Below are 13,478 nucleotides of genomic sequence, written 5' to 3' on the forward strand. Positions count from 1 at the left end.
GAATATTGTGAAGTTAACATTCTGTAAAGATCGGGAGAGATTCAAATTTTATTACATGCTTGATGAAAAAAATTATCTCACTGTGTTGCTCAGGCTGGTTTCAAGAAATCCTCCTGCCTTGGTCTCCCAGAGAGCTGGGATTATAGGTGTGAGCCCCCATCCCTGACCTATATGGAGAGTTTAAGAGCAAGGAAAAGATAATCATTACTAGGGAGTCAGGATATATCAACTCAAAACACACCGGGCCCCTTGCCTTGGAGTCTTCGCTCCAGCTCTTTCTCTACCTGATTGTTCTTTCCTAGGTATTCACTCCCTTGCCTCCTTCAAGTCTTTTCTTACCTAGTGACTATTAGAATCACTCTATTACTAAAACCTCTACTCACTCCCTCAATTCCTGTTTCCCTGCACTACATTTTTCTCTATAGCTTTTAATACACCATATACATTTCTTCTTATGCCTATTGCCTATTATTTGTTTTTTCCACACCAGCATATAAACTGCATAAGGGCAGGGGTCTTTGTTTTGTTTGACATTACATGCCAGTTGCCTAGAATAGTGCCTGGCACATTGGCACATAGTAGATACTCAAATTTACTTGTTGGATGAATCAATCAATTTTACGTAAGTTTTTGTGAGTGTATGTGGGGGGATGTGTGTTTGTGTGTGTGTGAGAGAGAGAGAATGGTTTGATAATACAAAGTAGTATAAAAAATGAACAAAAAAGTAAAATATAGTGAATTACTTTTTATTTATATTGAGAAGTAAGATTTACCTACTTTATGGATGAATGACCATTTGCAAGATTTTTTCTAAATTTATTTTTGGAGACTGTCTGTCAAATATGTCTCTGTTTATTTAGCTGGGTTTGAGTTCAGGCCCAAAAGTTGAGGACAAGTAGTATTTAAATGAATCAGACTAAGTTTATTATTAGGTTAATTGTATTTAGTGAAACCTATCATGGATTATATTGTTAAACTTGCTTTTGCAGCAACAAATAAGTATTAAATTCAGGACTACTCCCTGATACTTACAATGATAGATTCTGAACCTGATATTTTTCAAAAAGGCTGGTGCTTTAATTTTCACTTTTATTTATATTGTATATCACTTTTTAATTTAAAGATCATTTTTATTTCATTTCATTTTTTATTTCGTTTCATCTTATTTTTGCAGATAGGCTCGAGGAGAGAGCATCCTCAGATAAGAATGTAGACTCACTTTCTGCTCCACATAACCATCCTCCAGAAGATCCTTTTGGTTCTGTTCCTTTCATTTCTCATTCAGGCAAGTTACATATGTAACATCATCACTGTCACAAATAAAACACACAAGAACAACAGCAAAATCTTATAAAGTGGAAGTAAGACTCTGATGTTAGCTACAGAAAGTAGAAAATATTTTAACCTTTAGCCATCCTACTCTTCTTAATGATGTTCTTTGCATTGAGTTATTATTTAGTTGTATCTTTGCCAACATAGAAAAATGCTGATTTATACAATAGAAACATAACTGCTTCTTTTCATCTTTATTATTGGATACTATTGAAAAAATATTTAAAGATATTTTTATACTTAGCTTTTGCTTAAAAATTTGATATTTTCCTAGTTTGTACATGCTGTCTTGTAGATGCATTTTAAAAGTATTAATAATTTTCTATTTGTCACAATCACTTTGTTTTAGCTACTCTTTTCTTCTTATATCCCTTTTCTGATTTCAATCCAGAATTTAAATATTGATGTTTTTCACTGTTAAAAATTTTCAGTAATAATTTCAAATTACCCAATTAACACTTGGAAGATACTAGGATGGAATAGGGTCGTGCATTGGCATAAATGAATTCTCATGTATGTATGGTTATAGTGGAAAAAAAGAGTTTTAATCTTGGCAAAGGGAAATATGTTAGAAGAAATTATGCTTTATTAGAAGGTAAAAGTTCAATATATTCATGGTAACTGTCAGCCATGTTCTTCAGTTCTGTTCCTTTTGTTTCTCACTCAGGCAAGTTACATGTGTAACACCACTTGAAAGCTACAGGATTAACAACAAAAGAAAAACTTACAAATGTAAAGCCAAAAGAAGAATTGAGTGTTTAGGATTTCTGCCGAGTACATTGAACAACTTTTCAACATTCAGACTTGTTTGGTTATCTGGAATATACAGGATAGCTTTTTCATTGCTTTCATACTCCATATTTTTCTCTTTGACATTTATTAAAAACAGTTCCTATTCTTGCTATTTTCTGTTTGCTGCTTTCAAGTTTTCTTTTTCATAAATGACATAATTAACTGGGGAACGTAGCTTACTGTGTCTGTTTACTTATTCTGCATAAATTTGTTCCCTTATACCCCCAATACCCTGGGTAATGGAATTATGACTTTCTAAAATTATAATAACTCAAAATAGTCATTGTAAGTTCTCAAGAACATAGTATTCAGTGCCTTGAGATACTGATCTCTGTGTGGCAGAAAGCAGTTTCAGTACTAGCTCTTTTACATCCTCTGTTAGGAATTGCATTATCCTTTTCAGGTTTGCATGGACCTATACAACTACTTCTCTGCCGTTTAATAGCATCTGAAAGAACCCTGGGGAAATGAATAGTAGAGTTAGGAGAACTGAAGTAAGCTTCAGTGATTGGTCTTTTCTCTGGACACCCTTATTTTGAGGTTGGCCTAAAGATTTTGTACTTCGCAACATGTTCACAGGTTTGAGCTTGATTGCTGCTATTTTGTTTAACTGTTTACTACGGGTATTTATATTAGATTTTAAGCTTATTGAGGGTGGGAAATATGAACTGTCTGTCTTTGAATCCTGCCCAGTGTACAGCCCAGTAGGTACCTAATACTGTTCATTGAATGTACGGAAAAAATCATGACTATCTATAAAAATTCATATTCCTTAGATTTAGGACAGTGGCCTTAAAAAAATGCCCATTAATGGGCCAGGCACGGTGGCTCACTCCTGTAATCCCAGCACTTTGGGAGGCTGAGGCAGGTGGATCACGAGGTCAGGAGATCAAGACCATCCTGGCTAACATGGTGAAACCCCATCTCTACTAAAAATACAAAAAATTAGCCAGGCGTGGTGGCGGGTGCCTGTAGTCCCAGCTACTCGGGAGGCTGAGGCAGGAGAATGGCGTGAACCCGGGAGGTGGAATTTGCAGTGAGCTGAGATCGCACCACTGCACTCCAACCTGGGCGATAGGGTGAGACTCTGTCTCAAGAAAAGAAAAAAAAAAAGCCCATTAATATAAATGCTACCTTTAAAGAAATCTTTTTAAACAGTGTGAACATAAATATTGGACTGGTTTGGTTATGAAAAATTAAGTATATAGACTGGAATAAAGGAGAGTATGGTCATAGGAGAAATGCATCTCCTGAGAAAGAAGAAAAAGTGATCACTGTGCAATATTAGCACTGTTAATTTGATATATGTCAGATCTAAAATATATAATTAAGTTAAAACATCTAAATATATTGCTACTTATTATAAAGCTTTGAAATACTTTGTCATGTATAATTTTTAGGTAAAAAAGTATTTGGGGACATTCATTTTTCTTTAATAGCAAAATAATTAAACCTAGTGAAACAAAAATTAACCTCCCTGTAAGCTTTAGGAAGAAGTTGGAAAAAGGAGTTCTATCCAGTGAAAATACACTCTACTAGCATTGTGAGACTGAAAAAGCATCTGGAGATTTCTAGGACTAGGACTCAAGAATGGCAAAAAACTACTCCCAGGTGTATGTGTATATATACAATACAGAATGATAAGTGTATGTGATAAGCCATCTTATTTGAATTTGAGAGTTGATAATTACTAAACAGAATTTAATTTTTAGTAAACCATATAGAGAATGCTACTTGAGAATAAAATGAATTTATGCAGCAGAATGCTTGTAAGAACTTAGTTAAGTTTTAAGTCTAATGCTAATGTTCATTTAAGAACCACTGTCCTGAATCTAGTGTTCCTTACACTGGTTTTATTAGGAATTGTGCTCTTTTTATTTTAAAAGAAAAAGTTTCTGTGAAAACTTTTAATCTCAACTTTGATACTGTAATAGATTAGTATATACTTTTTTCCTGCAGTTTTTCATAATCTTGCAAAGTAATTTGTAAATTGAAACTTTATTAAAGTATGTATATAGTTTAAAAAGTCAGATTTAACAAGATTTGAAATGAAAAAAAAAAAAAATCACTTCCCTTCCTGTTCCTCCCAGTCCCCTTTTCCTACTTAAACTCCTTAGAGGTAATTTTTCACTTCTGGCATTTTAATATATCATGCTAATTTTGCTATTTCTTACTTCTGCACTTTTTAAAACAATAGCTATGGACTTTCTATTATGGAAAATGAGATTTTTTTTTTGATTTAGATATTTTACAGTTTGTCCGCCTCACACATACACAATCATGCATACACACACACACACACACACACACACACACACACAAACGTCCTGTCCTTACATCCAGCATGTTTTTGACACAGTTTTTGGTTGAATCAGTGTTCAGTGTCTACATTTTTTTAATATGTAAATATTTGTCACCACTGAGGTTTATTATCCCATGATCACATTTCCTGTCTTTGTTTTTCCTGGAGTTAATTACTGTGTTTATAATCACTATGTTTTTTGTTTGCTTAGTTTTTTATGTACCCTATCATTGATTAATCTTCATTTAGAAGTGTAAATTTTCTCCCAGTTTAAGATGGCTATCATTTTCATTCTTCATTACATCTCTCATGGAGCTCTGCAATCAGAACTGGTTGCTTTCTGGAGCTGCCACACACTTAGAATTCTAGTATTTTTCCCACCAATCTTTATGGAAATTCCTGGATCTCTTCTCATCCTTTTTCTTGGTTTGTTAGTAAAGCAACTCTTCTAGTTGTTGCTTGAGAAAATATGCATGAGAGGAAGTTTTAAGCTTTGCTGCCTAGGCTGGGTGGGGTGGCTCATGCCTGTCATCCCAGCATTTTGGGAGGCTGAGGTGGGAGGATTGCTTGCTTGAGGCCAAGAGTTTAAGACCAGTCTGGGTGACATAGTGAGACCTTGTCTCTACAAAAATAAATACAAAATAAACTTTGCTGCCTAAAAGTTTGTATTTTCCCTAAACTGATACCTGATTGATAATTTGGCAGAGCAAATAATTTTAGGTTAGATATAATTTTCCCTGTGAGTTTTAAGAGGCACTCCTTCATAGTATTTTAGCTTCTCATATTTCTGTTGAGAAATCTGATATTATTCTCTTTTCTGATCCTTTATGTGTGAACTGTGGTGGGTTTCTTCTTCTTCCTCTTTTTCTTATTTCTGCTCCTCCTCCTCTTCCTCCTTTCTCACCCCACCATGGACATTTTTAGCATCTGTATTAACTTGTTCTGAATATTCAAGATGTTGTACCTTTTATTCATTGTGCTGGGGACCTAGTGGGCCTTATTCAGCCTGGAAACTTGTATTTTCTTGCTTTATATGCTTTGGTAATTTTCTTTCTTCCTCTTTCTGGACTTTCTTCTTTTAAAATCAGTCCTCTTACTAGGATATTGTGCCTTTTGGATTGAACCTCTAATTTAAATTTTGTTCTCCTTGTTTTCTAGCCCTTCGTCTTTTATATTTTCATCTTAGAAATTTCCTTGGCTTTATATTACAGACATTATTTCTGATTGCAAATAACGTATTATTGGATGCAGCATATTTTAATTTGTCTGAGGATACTTTGGTTTTGCACATTTTGCCACACCTTTTCTTCTCTTTTATCTTTCACTCTAAGAGTTTCAGCAAATTATTGTAAATTATTTTCTTCCCAGAGAAGGTAGCCTTAAACTGAGACCTGAAGGATGTAAAGAAGTTTGCTTATTAGATACAGTGTTTCCCAGGCTTGAGAAATCCTTTAGTTTGATACAGATTACTGAGTCTAAAATGTGATGGAGAAGTGGGGAAGGATGAGACTAGTGGGAAATGCCAAACCGACACTGAATTTCTTGGAAAAACCCTAGTTGACCATGATTTCTTTTATAAAAAATATTGCTGTTTTCAGTCTTTAAAAGGATTTTTTATTCATGAAGGATATTGAACTTTGGTTTTCTTTCCTTGTAATCTCTTTGTCAGGCTTTTGTTTCAGAGTTATGTTGGTCTCGTAAAATGAGTTGGGAAATGTTACTTCTACTTTCTGTAAGAGTTAGTGTATGATGTATATTTTTTTCCTAAATATTTAGAATTCACCTGTGAAGCAAACTGGGTTTCAAGTTACCTTTGTGAAAAGGTTTTTAATTACGTATTTACTATCTTAATAGTTATAGGGCCGTTTAGATGTTCAGTTTCCTTACATTGTAAATTTTGAAATTTATATTTTTTTATTATTTTTTATTTTTTTAATTTTTATTATTATACTTTAGGTTTTAGGGTACATGTGCACAATGTGCAGGTTTGTTACATATGTATCCATGTGCCATGTTGATTTCCTGCACCCATTAACTCATCATTTAGCATTAGGTATATCTCCTAATGCTGTCCCTCCCCCCTCCCCCAACTCCACAACAGTCCCCGGAGTGTGATGTTCCCCTTCCTGTGTCCATGAGTTCTCATTGTTCAATTCCCACCTATGAGTGAGAACATGTGGTGTTTGGTTTTTTGTCCTTGCGATAGTTTACTGAGAATTATGTTTTCCAGTTTCATCCATGTCCCTACAAAGGACATGAACTCATCATTTTTTATGGCTGCATAGTATTCCATGGTGTATATGTGCCACATTTTCTTAATCCAGTCTATTGTTGTTGGACATTTGGGTTGGTTCCAACTCTTTGCTATTGTGAATAGTGCCGCAATAAACATACGTGTGCATGTGTCTTTATAGCAGCATGATTTATAGTCCTTTGGGTATATACCCAGTAATGGGATGGCTGGGTCAAATGGTATTTCCAGTTCTAGATCCCTGAGGAATCGCCACACTGACTTCCACAATGGTTGAACTAGTTTACAGTCCCAGCAACAGTGTAAAAGTGTTCCTATTTCTCCACATCCTCTCCAGCACCTGTTGTTTCCTGATTTTTTAATGATGGCCATTCTAACTGGTGTGAGATGGTATCTCATTGTGGTTTTGATTTGCATTTCTCTGATGGCCAGTGATGATGAGCATTTCTTCATGTGTTTTTTGGTTGCATAAATGTCTTCTTTTGAGAAGTGTCTGTTCATGTCCTTTGCCCACTTTTTGATGGGATTGTTTGTTCTTTTCTTGTAAATTTGTTTGAGTTCATTGTAGATTCTGGATATTAGCCCTTTGTCAGATGAGTAGGTTGCAAAAATTTTCTCCCATTCTGTAGGTTGCCTGTTCACTCTGATGGTAGTTTCTTTTGCTGTGCAGAAGCTCTTTAGTTTAATGAGATCCCATTTGTCAGTTGTGGCTTTTGTTGCCATTGCTTTTGGTGTTTTAGGCATGAAGTCCTTGCCCACGCCTGTGTCCTGAATGGTATTGCCTAGGTTTTCTTGTAGGATTTTAATGGTTTTAGGTCTAACATGTAAGTCTTTAATCCATCCTGAATTAATTTTTGTATAAGGTGTAAGGAAGGGATCCAGTTTCAGCTTTCTACATATGGCTAGCCAGTTTTCCCAGCACCATTTATTAAATAGGGAATCCTTTCCCCATTTCTTGTTTTTGTCAGGTTTGTCAAAGATCAAATAGTTGTAGCTATGCGGCATCATTTCTGAGGGCTTTGTTCTGTTCCATTGATCTATGTCTCTGTTGTGGTACCAGTACCCTGCTGTTTTGGTTACTGTAGCCTTGTAGTATAGTTTGAAGTCAGGTAGCCTGATGCCTCCAGCTTTGTTCTTTTGGCTTAGGATTGACTTGGCGATGCGGGCTGAACATTGATCCAAAAATCCTCAATAAAATACTGGCAAACCGAATCCAGCAGCACATCAAAAAGCTTATACACCATGATCAAGTGGGCTTCATCCCTGGGATGCAAGGCTGGTTCAACATACGCAAATCAATAAATGTAATCCAGCATATAAACAGAACCAAAGACAAAAACCATATGATTATCTCAATAGATGCAGAAAAGGCCTTTGACAAAATTCAACAACCCTTCATGCTAAAAACTCTCAATAAATTAGGTATTGATGGGATGTATCTCAAAATAATAAGAGCTATCTATGACAAACCCACAGCCAATATCATACTGAATGGGCAAAAACTGGAAGCATTCCCTTTGAAAACTGGCACAAGACAGGGATGCCCTCTCTCACCACTCCTATTCAACATAGTGCTGGAAGTTCTGGCCAGGGCAATCAGGCAGGAGAAGGAAATAAAGGGCATTCAATTAGGAAAAGAGGAAGTCAAATTGTCCCTGCTTGCAGATGACATGATTGTATATCTAGAAAACCCCATTGTCTCAGCCCAAAATCTCCTTAAGCTGATTAGCAACTTCAGCAAAGTCTCAGGATACAAAATCAATGTACAAAAATCACAAGCATTCTTGTACACCAATCACAGACAAACAGAGAGCCAAATCATGAGTGAACTCCCATTCACTATTGCTTCAAAGAGAATAAAATACCTAGGAATCCAACTTACAAGGGATGTGAAGGACCTCTTCAAGGAGAACTACAAACCACTGCTCAATGAAATAAAAGAGGATACAAACAAATGGAAGAACATTCCATGCTCATGGGTTGGAAGAATCAATATCGTGAAAATGGCCATACTGCCCAAGGTAATTTATAGATTCAATGCCATCCCCATCAAGCTACCAATGACTTTCTTCACAGAATTGGAAAAAACTACTTTAAAGTTCATATGGAACCAAAAAAGAGCTCGCATCGCCAAGTCAATCCTGAAATTTATATTTTTAAAGATATTTGTACATTTCATCTGAGATACTGGGTTTTATTGACATGAAGTTTTTAATAATGTTCCAGTATCATCATTTCAAAATGTGGAGGATCTATTCTGATATTCCTTTTTTTATACCTAATAGTAGTACTTTGTGTTTTCCCCTTTTTATCAAACTTGCTAGGGTATTAATCTCTTTAAAGAACCAACTTTCGACTTTATCTGCCCTTTATTTATTGACATATGCTAAAATTTTTATGTTTTCTTCTACCTATTTCAAGAATAATTTGCTACTGTTTCTCTAGCTTCTTAAGCAAGATTTAAATACAGGCATACTTTGGAGATACTGCAGGTTCCATTCCAGACCACTACAAAAAGTGAATATTTTGCAGTAAAGAGAGGCGCACACATTTTTTTGTTTCCCAGTGCATATAAAAGTTACATTTACACTATACTGTAGTCTGTTAAGTATGCAATAATATTATATCTAAAAGAATGTATATACCATATTAAAAATAACTTACTGATAAAAAATGCTAACAATCATCTGAACCTTCAGCTGGTTGTAATCTTTTTGCTGGTGGCAGGTCTTGCCTCAGTATTGAAGGCTGCTAACGGATTAGGGTGGTGGTTGCTGAAAGAAGGGGTGGCTATGGTAATTTCTTAAAATAAGACAATGATTCAGTTTGCAAAATCAATGGACACTTCCTTTCATGAAAGACTTCTCTGTACATGCAATGCTGTTTGATATAACTTTTTAATCCACAGTAGAACTTCTTCCAAAATTGGAGTTAATTCCCTCAAACCATACCATTGCTTTATGAATTATGTTTATGTAATATTCTAAATTCCTTGAGTCATTTCAGCAATGTTCACAGCATCTTCACCAGGAACAGATTCCATCTCAAGAAACTACTTCTTTGCTCAAGCATAAGCAACTCCTCATCTGTTCCAGTTTGATTATGAGACTGCAACAATTCAGTCACATTTTCAGGTTCCGTTTCTAGTTCTCTTGCTCTTTCCATGACATCTGCAGTTACTTCCTTCACTAAAATCTTAAACCCTTCAAAATCATCCATGAGGGTTGGAGTCAACTTCCAGAGTCCTATTAATGTTGATATTTTGACCTGTTCTCGTGAATCACGAATGATTTTAATGAAATCTAGAATGGTGAATTCTTTTGAGGTTTTCAGTTTACTTTGCACAGATTCATGAGAAAATTCACTGTCTGTAACAGTTATAAGCTTATGAAATGTATTTCTTAAATAATAAGACTTTTAAAAATGGGTCCTGTTTTGTCTTCCAGGCTGGAATGCAGTGGCATGATCATAACTCACTGTGGCCTCGAACTCCTGGGCTCCAGTAATCCTCCCGCCTCAGTCTCCCATGTAGCTGGGACTATAGGCATGCACTACAACACCTGCGAAATTCTTTAAAGTTTTCCTTAGAGTTCGGGTCTCACTATGTTGCCCAGGTTCATCTTGAACTCCTGGCCTCAAGCAGCCCTCTCACCTCAACCTCCAGAGTAGCTGGGATTATAGGTGTGAGCCACCACGCCCAGCTAATAAGACTTGAAAGACACAATTACTCCTTGATCCATGGGCTGCAAATTGGATGTTATTTTAGCAGGCATGAAAACAACAGTAATCTTCTTGTACTTCTCCATCAGAGCTCTTGGGTGACAGGTGCATTGTCAATGAGCAGGAATATTTTGAAAGGAGTCTTCTTTTCTGAGCAGTAGATTTCAAGAGTGGGTTTCAAATAATCAGTAAACTATGCTGGAAACAGATGTGATGTCATCCAGGCTTTGTTATTTTATTTATAGAGCACAAACAGAGTAGTTTTAGCATAGTTCTTAAGGGTCTAGGAGTTTTGGAATGTCAAGTAAGCATTAGTTTCAACTTAAAGTCACCAATTGCATTAGCTCCTAACAAGAGTCATTCTGTCCTTTGAATCTTTGAAGCCAGACATTGACTGACTTTAGCTCTAAAAGTCCTACATGGCATCTTCCAATAGAAGGCTGTTTTGTCTGTATTGAAAATCTGTTGTTTAGTGTAGCCACCTTCATCAGTGATCTTAGTGAAATCTTCTGGATAACTTATTACACTTCCTGCGTTACCTGTACTTATATGTTCTGGAGATGGCTTCTTTCCTTACAGCTCATGATCCAACCTCTGCTAGCTTCAGATTTTTCTTCTGCAGGTTTCTCACTTCACTCAGCCTTCATAGGATTGAAGAGAGTTAGAGCCTTGCTCTGGATTAAGGCTTTGGCTTAAGGGCATGCAGTGGTTGGTTTGATCTTCTGTCCAGACCATTAAAATTTTCTCCATATCAGCGGTAAGGTTGTTTTGCTTTGTTATTGTTCATCACTGATCACTGGAGTATCACTTTTAATTTCCTTCAAGAATTTTTCCTTTGTTTTCACTCGGCTAACTGGTGCAAGAGGCCTAGCTTTTGGCCTATCTCAGCTTTCAGCATGTTTTCCTCTCTAAGCTTTGTCATTTCTAACTCTTGATTTCAAGTGACAGATGCATCTCTTCCTTTCACCTGAACACTTAGAGGCCATTGTGGGTTTATTAATTGGCCTAATTTCAATATTGTTGTGTCTCAGGGAATAGGGAGACTCAAGAAAAGGGAGAGAGATGCGGAACGGCTGGTCAGTAGACCAGTCAGAACACATATAAACATTTATTAGTTAAGTTTGCTGTCTTATATGGGCTCAGTTTGTGGAGCCCAAAACAATTACAGTAGTAACATCAAAGATCACTGATCACGGATCACCATAACAGATATAATAATAATGAAAAAGTTTTAAATATTGTAAGAATTACCAGAATGTGACGTAGAGACACAAAGTAATCACATGCTCTTAAAAAAATGGCAGTGATAGACTTGTTCAACATAGGCTTGCTACAGAGTTTTAGTTTTTTCAAAAAGTCAGTCTTGGAAATACAGTGAAGTCTGGCACAATACAAAAGCGTACACCTGTATTTAATTTTACACTGATCTTTTTAAAGCATAGGGTTTAAGGTACAGATTTCTCTTCAAACACAGTTTAGCTGCATTTCACACATTTTGATATGCTGAATTTGCCACATAGTTTATAATTTTTCTAATTTCTCACAGATTTCAAAAAGTGTTTTTGATTAAAGGTTGAAATCCCAGAGGGTTTAGAATAAATTTTTTAAAAATACTTGACATTGAGGATTCCCTTGAAGTAAATGATACTAGAAGAAATAAAAGAACTGTCACTTAAAAAAAAAAGAGGTAATGAAATAAAAGTTGAAAGTGAGACTTGGGAAAAAATAAGAAGATGGATCTATAGATTTATTAATGGAAGTTGGGATATAGATGGGAATTTAGCTCATATCTATTGTTAACGAAAAATCATCAGAAAATTTTATGGAGCAAAAGGACTATAATATCATTGCCAATTGTACTCAAATTTTTATATGAACACAGTTTTTGTTGTTGTTTTTGAAACAGCATCTTGCTTTTTTGCCCAGGCTGAAGTGCAGTGGCATGATCACAGTTCACTGCAACCTTGAACTCCTGAGCTCAAGCAGTCCTCCCACCTTAGCCTCCTAAGTAGCCTGGACCGCAAGCACAAGCTACCTCGCCCAGCTAATTTTTTAACTTTTAGTAGAGACAAGGTCTTGCTGTGTTGAGTAGGCTGATCTTGAATTTCCGGGTTCAAGCAATCCTGCTTTGGCCTCACAATGCTGGGATTACAGGCGTGAGCCATCCTGCCAAGTCCAAATACAGTGTTTAATTAATTGAAACATAGGGTGCTTTTAATTTTCTTTCCTTACCTTTATGAATCTATAACCTAACTTTTTTACAGCCAATATTATAAATGACATTCATTTTTCTCACAACTAATAATCCTACTGTCACTGCCAGAGATGGAATATTGGGCTTGGTGAGCCAATGATCAAACCGTCAAATTTTGGCAGTTTTTATACAAATGCCTATATTATGATAAAATATTCAAAGCATGTGTATTGAAAAAATAGGGATCAGAAATAACATTTAATTGTACTTATATTTAAAAATTATATGAGTCAATTCTTGAAGTTAAAATTATCTGGGTTCAGTTCAAAGTCTATTGATAGCGTTTGACCCAGGCAAATCACCTACTTGCTGTGTGTATCAGTTTCCTCATCTATAAAATGGGGGTAATATTCCATAACATGTGACTCAGGGTTTTTAGTGATTAATAAGAAAAATATTTGTGAAGCACAAAAAGTGCCTGGCACATAGTTTTCCAGGAAATGTTAGATTTTGTCATGATTATTATATATGGTGAATGCAGTGCAGTGAGATCTCAACTATCAGACTAATAGGTCTACTTGATTTTTACAAATGATTTATCTTTTTAATTTGATGGGAATTTCTAGAAGTTGTTAAATTTTTAATATTTAAACTGTTTTTTATCACAATATTTCTTTGCTGCTGCTTTTGCAAATCCATCAAGAAGAGTTTGCAATATTTTAAATAATTCTTTATTGAACATCCTTACACATGAACATTTGGCACATGACATTATTCCTAGAGGAGGACTAATGGCCAAGAGCATGTACGTTTACAGAATGGATTTATTGCTAGATGGGCCTACAGAATGAATATACTGATTTATGCTCACACTGGAAGTTTTCAAA

General features: G+C 35.6%; 1 protein-coding gene across 2 annotated transcripts in view; it reads left to right on the top strand.

Moving 5' to 3' along the window:
- Positions 1 to 13,478, top strand: part of BMP2K (BMP2 inducible kinase) — a 143,853-nt gene that overhangs the window by 110,941 nt on the left and 19,434 nt on the right. The window contains exon 15 of one of the 2 annotated variants that reach the window (XM_030819041.1): positions 1,175 to 1,285. The exons of the other annotated variant lie outside the window; for it this stretch is intronic. Coding sequence (XP_030674901.1) covers positions 1,175 to 1,285 — 111 coding nt within the window. The remainder of the gene's footprint in view (positions 1 to 1,174; positions 1,286 to 13,478) is intronic. 2 annotated transcript variants of the gene reach the window in all.

The sequence above is a fragment of the Nomascus leucogenys genome, chromosome 9 (assembly GCF_006542625.1).
Source record: "Nomascus leucogenys isolate Asia chromosome 9, Asia_NLE_v1, whole genome shotgun sequence".
In the NCBI taxonomy this organism is placed as follows: Eukaryota; Metazoa; Chordata; class Mammalia; order Primates; family Hylobatidae; genus Nomascus; species Nomascus leucogenys.